Raw genomic sequence first — 10777 nt, forward strand, 5'->3', positions numbered from 1 at the left:
GGATTAATTTGTGTTCTCCAAAAATGTGTGTCAATTTGGCTAGGCCATGATTCCCAGTATTGTGTGACTGTCCACCATTTTGTCATCTGGTGTGATTTTCTTACATGTTCTAAATCCTACCTCTATGATGTTAATGAGGCAGGATTAGAGGCAGTTATGTTAATGGAGCATGACTCAGTCTAAAGGTAAGGTTGTATCTTGAGTCAATCTCTTTTGAGATATAAAAGAAACAAGTGAGCAGAGAGATGGGGGACCTCATGCCACCAAGAATGAAGAACCAGGAGGGGAGCGTGTCCTTTGGACCTGGGGTCCCTAAGCTGAGACGCTTCTAGACCAGGGGACGATTGATGACAAGGACTTTCCCCCACAGCCAACAGAGAGAGAAAGCCTTCCCCTGGACCTAGCACCCTGAATTCAGACTTCTAGCCTCCTAGACGGTGAGAGAATAAACTTCTGTTTGTTGAAGCCATCCACTTGTGGTATTTCTGTTATAGCAGCACTAGATAACTAAGACAGCAGCCCTAGGAAATTAAGACATATGGTCAGAACAATAATCACACAATAATGGAATTCTCCATAAATATTGATAGACCCACAAGATGTCCTGTTACATGCCATTTTGCTAGACTACTAAGGAAATTTTCCTGCTTTGAACTTACAGACCTGCAAGGCCTAACTAGTTGGCCCAGCTCAGACAAGTGATGCTTGAAAGCCTGGAGATTATATTCACTTCAATATGGATATCACATACACCTCGATTCAAGGAGCTGGAGCAGCTCTGCTTGCCACCAACACTGCAGTTAAGTGGCCAGGCCTCTGATGTGGATTCACGCCTCTCCCCCCATAAGAAAGCATCTGCCTATCAACAGTGTTTGTGAATATTTTGTCAGGTCTATAATGTCCTCCCACCACCTGTCTGTCAGTGTGTCATACTGTGGTGGCTTGCATGTTGCAATGATGCTGAAAGTTTTTGCTGCCAGTATTTCAAATACCAGCAGGGTCACCCACGGTGGACAGGTTTCAGCAGAGCTTCCAAACTAAGACAGATAAGGAGAAAGTCCTGGTGATCTACTTCTGAAAATTAGCCAAAGATAAACCTCACCAGTTTTCAAGGAGAATTTACAGGACATGCTGGGTTAAGGGGAAAATCTCATTTTTAGACTCTCCAGCTGGAAAAAGTCTCAAATTAAATCAAAACCTGGGGCAAAAGATAAAATCCAAGTTGGTGCCTGTAAAATACGGCCTCAAGATAAAAATCAAATCGAAGGTAGTTTGAAAGTTTTAAAGCGTACCTAGTAGACCCTCTCAGTGATATAGAAAGATTTCTAAGAATCTTAAAGAACAGAGATACTTGTTTCAAAAAGAACTGTGGCTTTTGAAGCATGGTGTAAACCTGAATCAGACTCATGAGAAACACACACAGTTTTTAAGAGACTTGTATTGGACAAAGCACTGCCAGGCTGGTTTAAAATAGAATGGACAGATTAAAATAAAAAAGGCCCCTGGGCCTTTAACTTTCTAAGGGCAGGAAGTAAACTGAGAGAGTTGCTCAAAGGGCACTGTTATGAATTGAATTATGTCCCCCCCCAAAAAAAAAATATGTGTTGGAAATTCTAACTTCTATGCCTCTGGTTACAATCCCATTTGGGAATGGGTTGTCTTTGTTATGTTAATGTGGCAGAATTAGCGATATAAAAGAGACCAAACAAGCAAGCAGAGCAGAGACGGGAAGAGACATGCCAAGCCACATGAAGATTGTCCAGAAGCAGAAGCTCAAAAAGAGAGCTGGCAAAGAGGGAAAGCCTTCTGCTAGAACCAGCATCCTGAATCTGGGCTTCTAGCCTCCTAAATGGTGAGAAATTAAATTTCTGTTTGTTAAAGCCACCCATATGTGATATTTCTGTTATAGCAGCACTAGATAACTAAGAGTACAGATACCTAAAATGTGGAAGCGATTTTGGAATTGGGTAATGGGTAGAGGCTGAGTTTTAAGGTATCTGTCATGGATTGAATTGTGTCCCCTCAAAATGTCTGTCAACTTGGCTATGCCATGATTCCCAGTATTGTGTGATTGTCCACCATTTTGTCATCTAATGTGATCTTCCTATGTGTTGTAAATCCTGCCTCTATGATGTTAATGAGGTGAGATTAGTGGCAGTTATGTTAATGAGGCAGGACTCAATCTGCAAGGTTAGATTTTGTCTAAAGCCAATCTCTTCTGAGATATAAAAGAGAGAAGTAAGCAGAGAGACAGGGGGACCTCATACTACCCAGAAAGCAGTGCCTGGAGCAAGGTGCATCTTTTGGATTCAGGGTTCCTGTGCAGAGAAGCTCCTAGACCATGGTAAGATTGATGATAAGGACCTTCTTTCAGAGTTGACAGACAGAGAAAGCCTTCCCCTGGAGCTGGCGCCTTGAATTTGGACTTCTAAGCTACTAAACTGTGAGAGAATAAACATCTGTTAAATCCATCCACTTGTGGTATTTCTGTTACAGCAGCACTAGATAACTAAGGCAGTGCCTAATAGTAAAAGCTTACATTGCCTTGAAGAGACTGTTGGTAGAATTATGGATGTCAAAGGCAATTCTGGTGAGGCCTCAGAAGAAGTGAGGAGAGCTGTGAAGTCTCTATCATCTTAGAGAATACATACGATGCCAGCAGCAGAATGTTGCTAGACACATGTAGGTTAAATGTGCTTCTGGTGACACTTTGAATGAGACTGATGAACATTTGATTGGACAATGGAGGAAGGGCAATACTTTTTATGCAGTGGCAAAGAACTTGTCTGAATTATGTTCAAATGTTTGGTGGAAGATACAACTTGGAAGTGATGCACCTGGCTATCTGGCTGAGGAGACTTCTAAGCAAAATCTTAAAAGTGTTACGTGGTTTCTCCTTGTCGCTTATAGTGAAGTGTGGGAGAAAAGAGATGGATTTAAAAATCAACTGCAAAATGAAAACAGAGCTTAAAGATTTGGAAAATTCTGTTGTACAAACTAAGGATATGTGTCCTAGAATTTTCACCAAGCATATGGCTACACAATCTTTTGTTAAAGAGATTAAGCCTGTGACTGATGGATCTAACCAACTACCACAGCAGAAAATCCACCATTTTAGACTTAAGGGGACAGAGAAAGAATGAAAGGACAGAATGCTGTCTGCCTCTTGGAATTGCACAGGTAGGAAACAGGCCAAAGGAACTACATCTGTCGTCCGCCAAGAAAAGAAAAGAACCATCCCTGGAGCAGCTCGGAGATCAGGAGAATGTTACAAGGAGCATAGGCAGCAGGGCTACCTTGATTTCAAAGGGTGCAGCCACGGCCTCTTAGGTTTCAAAGAGACAGATCTTTCGCCAACTCAGTTCCAGAGTGTGGCGCTGCTGTCAAAGTGTGTCAGGATGGGGCTGCTGCCCAAAGCAGAGGGGGTGGGGCTGCCATGCCCAAGGGGCAGAAAAACGGGGACTGCTGGAGCTTAGGGGGTGGGGTTGCCACTTAGATAGGCTAGGAGAATAGGGTCGCCCAAAGCCAAGGGAGTAGAGTTGCTGTGCCAGTGGGCCTGGAAGGTAGAACTGAAGCCCAGGGCAGAGGGGCCTCCACCCAGAATCCAGAGGGCCTGGCCAAGACCCAGAGTCTGGAGGGCAGGATCCTTACCCAGATGGTCCCAAAGAACAGAGGATTATTTTCAAAACTTGAGAACCAATGTAAATTGTTCTGCTGGTGTTTGGACTTGGTTGGTGCCCATTATCCCTTCTTTCCTTCCAATTTCTCCCATTTGTAATGGAAATATCTACCTTGTGCCTGTTTCACCATTGTAATTTGGAAACAAATCACTTATAGTCTAGATTTCACAAGTTCACGGATGAACGGGAATTTTGTTCCAGGATGGAATGCACCTAATGTCTCACCCATACTTAATTTAGATGATTTAGAAGATAGGATTTAGGACTTAGAGTTGATTTAAGACTTTTGGGATGATCTGATGGGGTGAATGTGTTTTACATGTGGCAAGGACATGGGGGGGGGGCAAAGGGTAGAATGTTATGGCTTGAATTATGCCCCCCCAAAATGTGTTGTAAATCCTAACCTCTATGCCTGTGGTTATGATCCCATTTGGGAATGGTCTGTCTTTGTTATGCTAATGAGGTAGGATTAGTGCAGGGTATATCTTGAGGCAATCTCTTTTGAAGTATAAAAACACTAAACAAGCAAGCAGAACAGAGATGGGGGAAGAGAGATGCCAAGCCACATGAAGACTGCCCAGGAGCAGACGTTCAAAAGGAGACAAGGACGTTCCTCCAGAGCTGATAGAGAGACAAAGCCACTCATTTGTCCTATTTCTATTGCAGCAGCACTAGATAACTAAGAGGCACATTTTTTTTCAGAGTGGCCAAGTAGGTGCTGGAAAAGGAGGGACATCTAAGAGGACAGAGGCAGGAGTCATGTTGAAATGTAAATTGGGGAGACACTCCCAATGAGCAGAATTCAGGCCTCGATAGGGAGCATTCCCAACTCCCGGAAGACCTAGAAACATTTCCCCAGTGGATTTCAGATCTGCTATGTGTCGGTGATGGCTCTGTGCCTCCCATTCTTCTTCTTTTCAAATGGAAGTATTTATTGTGGATGTCCTTCTCCATTTTACCATTTAATGTTGGGTGTGTGGAGAGCAGATAATTCATCTTTTCAGTTTGTAGGTCTCTGGACCAAGAGGCACTGCATCTGCAGAGACTCATCCAAATCTAACATAGATCATGAGATCCTGGGTTCTGATCCTGATGCTGTGATTGGATTTGGCCTTTGGGGATCTTGCAAAGAGGTGGCTCTTTTTCATGTGGACAGATGTGAATAATTTGAGCCAGAGGATGGCCTTTGGAAGACATAATCACAAAAATGGTCCTAATTCTTCACCCCTCCCCTTATCCACGCCTTTTTCTATGTGACCGTGCTGCTCCTGCCATGAAGATGGGGAGTCTATTTTTCCCACCCCTTGTATCTTGCTGCCCTCGTGACTTGCTCTGACCAAAAGACCATGGCAAAAGTTAACAGTGCACCGGTGAGAAACAGAACCAGTGAGATATATACATGTATGTATATATATTTATATATATATTTATATTTACTTACTCACTTACATACACACACATACTTACATGGAGTCCCTGGGTGGTGCAAACGCTTAAACGCTTGCCTGTCTACTAACTGAAAAGTTGGTAGTTTGAAACCACCCAGAAACTGCACACATAGGGTCGCCATGAGTCAGAATCGAGTCCACGGCAAGCAATAGCAATGGTGATTCTATGTGTAAGTTTTTGAGGAACCGCCCACTGTCAAACGTACTCATTTTTTTAAGAAATATTTACTAAGCAACAAGAAGTTATCAAGCGCTGTCCAAGTCGAGCAGATACAGGGGACAACATCCAGAACCCTCCCTTACAGAGTTCCCAGTCTGGAAGGAAAGATGACATTAGCAAGCAATTGTAATCCCGTGTAATGTGTATTCCACCAGGATACATTTGGTGAGCGATTGACCCTGACCCAAAAAAGGCCACTAAATTTCTCCTGAGGGATTAAAGGAGCAAATGCTTTCTGCGCATGCCCAAGGCTAGCTCCTCCGCGGGGGGAAGGGCGGACCGGTAAGATTACGCCACCTCCCGGCGTCTGCTGGTGACGTCACGGCCCGGCGCCGAGAGGAAAAGGTAACTCCGGAGCGCACGTGGGCGGCGGCGCGTCGGGTGTACACATGGCGAGTTCCGCGGGGCTGTCGCTGTGCGGGCAAGCGCTGGTGGTGCGCGGCGGTAGCCGGTTCCTGGCCACCACTATTGCAAATAGGTGAGGGGGATGGGGGACTGGAGCAGTGAGCCCAGGCTGCGGGCGCGGTCGGGGACTGGCGACCTTGTCCCACTGCACCCTTGGTCACCCCGGGGAACTCCATACACTCAGCCGTTGCCTCGGCCGGGCTGTGCCCGGACAGTGGAGCCTCCCTTCTCCGCGTCCCCTCCCAGGACCCGCCCAGGGCTCCTCGCGCCCTTCGCGGCCTAGCCCTTGGCAGGGTCAGCGCGGCCCCGGCGCCTTCCGGACTCCGGTGGCGGCCGCGCGCGGACTGGGCAAGGCCGGGTCACGTGGGGCGACGCGGGCCGGGCTGGACCAGTGAGGGGTCTCTGGGATGTTACCCCGGCCCACCCCAGGGGGTGGGCGGACGGCGGCCCCGGTATCCCTGCAGGAGCGGCTTTCAGGCCTTTTTGTATTCTTAGGAGCACGTTCGGGTCTCGTTCGCTGAGCGCACTCCCTCTCGCCTCCCTCTTTTTGCGGTGGTGCCTGCTCTTTTTTTCCTCCCGCATCCACCGACTCGGTCCTAATTGCTCTTCAGGCCTCAGTGATCTTACTAACGCATCGTCCTTTTCCGTGCACCCCAAGCCAGCAGCTTTCCCCTGGCTTTTCACATGGTGCTGGGCTTGCTTTCTGTAATTTCATTCCTCTTTAACGTATACGGCGTGCCTCGACACCGGCCAGAGTTTTAGAACATCCATGTTGACCGAATGGTCTTGACCAGTGAGACTGGGGGTGTTCATAGTGCTCAGTTTCGCCCTCTTGTTTCCTTTCCCAGGGGAGTTATGATTCTCTCACACTCGAAATAAACGGTGCGTTGATCAAACGTACTCTCCGTGCCTCTGTTTGATGTTTGATTTCAGAAATCCTGTTAGATGTTAATTTTAGGTCTCACAAATAATTATTCATAAAGCTGTCTTGTATTCCAGGTTTTGTTGTAGACACACAGCTTCTAGTATATGTTGTAGTGAGCCATGGGGATTTCAGAGCTGATCCGTTTGCTTCAGTCTAGGCTTTTCGTGGAAATCAGTGGCTGGCAAAGTTTCTTGATTTAGAAGACTACTTTTTACATTCACAGGATTTAGCTAAAAGTATGTATGAGATTCCGTCCTGTATCAGGTACTGGGGTGAGTGTGGGAATGGAAGGCTGAGAATAGAGGTGATCTAGATACGCATAAACTGAAGAGACCTTAGGGTCTGGTCCGGGAGATGGGTGATACCCGTAATGGTAAGTGCTTGGGAGCTTTTTAGGTAGGCGAGGGTTCTAGAAGCCGTTTTTCTAAATAAGCAATGGTAGTTGTAAATTTGGGTATAAAAAATCCACTGAAAACTCAACGATATCAGAGCACAATTTTCTTTTAACGGAATCATGTTGCGTTGATTTTCTAGCACCCAGAAAGAAACAGCATCTAACTTCCTATTGTGTTTTTTCCTCCTCATTTATTTTAGGTAACTGATGTTTCTGGACAGAACCATGCCAATTTTATGCAGCAAATCTAAATAGGAGATGAAGGAAATAAAATTCCTTGACTGTTCTCTGAATCTTTCTGGTTGCAGTTAATTTAACGAGTGTACAGATATTTTTTGTCTCAGGAAAAAAACCCCAGCATTTTAAATACAAATCTCCTTTTCAAGTCATTTTTATTTCTTTTTAGCGATGACGACAGCCTCTTCACATATGATTGCAGTACTGCGGAAGAGAAGCCACAGGAAAATAAAGGGTGAGATGGCTGGAAATCACCTCAGGGCCTGATTAATGGTTTGAATTAATAGGATCCGGGGAGCAGAAGACGGAATTGTTCTTACTGCTGATTTCTTAATTTCTGTTACCCTACTGTGTGGATAAGGAGCCCTGGCAGTGCAATGGTTACTTGCTTGGCTGCTAACTGAAAGGTTGGTGATTCAAACCCATTCAGTGGCTCCGTGGGCAAAAGACCTGGCGATCTGTTTCCATAAAGATCACAGCCAAGAAGACCGTGTGTGGCAGTTTTACTCTGTCATGAGGGGTCGCCATGAGTCAGAATCGACTCAGTGGCAACAGCAACAACAATGTGTGGGTGAAATAAGTACCATCTCAGGAAAGAAGCATGGACTGCACTTTCAAATCAAGCAGTAACAACATTGGGACTTTTCTAAATACTTTTTTACTTAGTTTCAATCCGAGTAATTATTTTATTGACTTGTTGAAATATTGGTATACATTTAAAATGCATGCAAGGCCAAAAAAAGCCCAAACCTGTTGCCGTGGAGTTGATTCCAACTCATAGTAACCCTGTAGGACAGAGTAGAACTGCCCCATAAGGTTTCCAAGGAGTGGCTGGTGAATTCAGACTGCCGACCTTTTGGTTAGCAGCCAAGCTCTTAACCACTGTGCCACCAGGGCTCTGCCGACCTTTTGGTTAGCAGCCAAGCTCTTAACCACTGCGCCACCAGGGCTCTGCCGACCTTTTGGTTAGCAGCCAAGCTCTTAACCACTGCGCCATCAGGGCTCTGCCGACCTTTTGGTTAGCAGCCAAGCTCTTAACCACTGCGCCATCAGGGCTCTGCCGACCTTTTGGTTAGCAGCCAAGCTCTTAACCACTGCGCCACCAGGGCTCCGCGTGGAAGGCAGTTGTAGGCAATTAATCTTACCTAATTGAAAGATAAAAGCAGTGTGTGATAGCCTTACATGGTGGCTTCCCTTGGTATAGTTGACCTGTGGCTTTGGATTAGTTCATGCCCATGAGAGGGTGGGTCCGTGTGATCTCTGAGGGTCCTTCCAGCTCGGCTGTTATGATTCCTGTGTGTACGCCGAGAGATTTTTCTGTTTCGTTAGACTTTACTCTCTAAAATTAGAGCTGTTTTGAACCTCCCCCATCCCCTTTAATAATACATCCTTATGTTCCGGCTGGAGTCCTGGGTGGTGGAAATGGTTTAGGTGCTCGACTGCTAACCAAAAGGTTGGTGGTTTGAACCCACCCAGAGGTGCCTCGGAAGAAAGGCCTGGTGATCTATTTGTGAAAAATCAACCACTGAAAACCTTAAGGAGCACAGTTCTACTCTGACACGCACGGGGGCACCGTGAGTTAGAGTCGACTTGATGGCAACTGGTTTGGTTTTATATTCTGGCTACGTGAGCCTTGTGAGAGCATGTTCTGCTTCTGCTCGTCTTGTAAACTAACAAGGCTAGCCGTGGGGGAACGCGGCCTCGTTCACTCTGTGTAATTGTCCCCCTCTTGTCTCTCTCAGGGAGGACGGGCAGCCCGTGGAGAAGGGGAGTGACACGATTCTGGCTTCTGCCTTCTCTGAGTCTGGCAGCTATTTTGCTTTAACCGATGACAGTAAGCGTCTGATTCTTTTCCGTACAAAACCATGGCAATGTCTGAGTGTCAGGTATGAAATGCTAATGCTGAATAATTAAGATGTCCTATGCAGAACTTATGCTTGCATGTCAATAACAACATGAGTAACAGTAATAATAAGCAGTTCACATATACCACCAGTGAGGTGCCCGGCACTGTGTTTAGCGCATTACCCGTGTTAACTAACTAAATCTTCTTAACAGCCCTGTGAGGGAGCTAGGGGCACTGTTGCTCCCACATGTGCTGATGGGGAGTGAGGTGGCTGACCTCAGGTCAGTTGGCATGGAAGGGCAGAGCCAGGACCTGAACTTCCTTTAGCCTCGCTCCCGGGTTGGTGCCTCTGTATCCCAAATGGCGCACGCCTGGCCTGTAGCAGAAGCAAATACCTTCAGTGCACACCATGAGGGCTAGGGTGTCTGTAAGTTACAGCATCTGTAGCGTGGTAACTCAGGTGGTCTTGAAGTTAGCGCACTTATTTCTAAGCATCTGAAGAACGGGAAGGAGCTCAGTGTTGATGGAGAGCCGGTCAGTCACTCAGGCAAGAACACAGATAGCACCAGGCCTGGCTGGTGGCTCTCACCCAGCACAGTCCCGTACACGTTCTTTTACCTTCTTTATTTCTTTTTGCAGTCTGTCTCCATCATTCTCTAAGCACAAGGGAGCGCTGCAGTTTTGTGAATCTCTGTTTTCCAGGATGCCTCCTTGCCTAACTTTCACCGTATGCTTAAGGAGAGGCGCTGGGGTGGTATATGATACACGGTGCTGGGCAGATCTGCGTCTTTGTTGGCTCTGAAGGTCTCCCAGTGTGCCTCTTCTCTATTTCACTAGTAGGGGTCTCAAACCCAAAACTCATTGCACTTGAGTCGATTCTGACTCATAGTGACCCTATAGACCAGAGTAGAACTGCCGCATTGAGTTTCCAGGGAGCGCCTGGTGGGTTCGAGCTGCCGGCGTTGTGGTTAGCAGTCGTAGCTCTTAACCAGTACACCACCAGGGTTTCCAGTAGGCGTCAGGGCTAGAATTCTTCTGATTATTCTGGGACACTGATGTAAGGGTAGCTTGGAGCAGAATCCGTGCCTGTTCCTTCCCTCGGTGCCTCCTCCCTTGGTGCTCAGAGAAAAACGTGTCTGGGTTACGATATCTGAACTACTGTGGTTAAGATCCCTTTCTTTGTAGCTGGCCCACGCCTGTAGCGGGACGAGCCGCGCTTTTTAGATTTCTGTGTCATCTTATTTTCTAAGAGGAGTAAAAAGCCGGCATCCAGGTGGCGTCAAGTAGGGAATCCCCACTCTGTCCTTAGTGCTGTCAGAGTCAAAATAAACTCAGGGAGCATTCCTTCAGTTTTCTTATATATCCGTTCGTATCTGTCTGGTGGGTAATAGATGCACGTGGTTAAAAATGAAACAAAACGACATGCTACAGAGTGAAACAAAACTCTCCCTCCACCCCCACCCTCCAGTCGCCTTCCCACAGGCAGTTAACAGCTTGCTAGTAGAAGAATGACTTTTCAGGTACGTTGCCACATACCCAAGTGATGATCCATAATAAATTGCCTTTTCCAGCTGACCCCTGTGAATCCACATCTTGGTTCTTTTGAAAGCCTGTTAAACAGC

General features: G+C 46.5%; 1 protein-coding gene across 1 annotated transcript in view; it reads left to right on the plus strand.

Annotated features, from left to right (window-relative positions):
- The first annotated feature begins 5732 nt into the window (after nt 1–5732).
- Nucleotides 5733–10777, plus strand: part of WDR4 (WD repeat domain 4) — a 25859-nt gene continuing 20814 nt past the window's right edge. Inside the window, exons 1-3 of the mRNA XM_004384810.2 lie at nt 5733–5826; nt 7479–7544; nt 9052–9195. Of these exons, the coding sequence (XP_004384867.1) occupies nt 5738–5826; nt 7479–7544; nt 9052–9195 (299 nt within the window). The 5' untranslated portion in view covers nt 5733–5737. The remainder of the gene's footprint in view (nt 5827–7478; nt 7545–9051; nt 9196–10777) is intronic.

This window comes from Trichechus manatus, unplaced genomic scaffold (assembly GCF_000243295.1).
Source record: "Trichechus manatus latirostris isolate Lorelei unplaced genomic scaffold, TriManLat1.0 scaffold00128, whole genome shotgun sequence".
Lineage (NCBI taxonomy): Eukaryota > Metazoa > Chordata > Mammalia > Sirenia > Trichechidae > Trichechus > Trichechus manatus.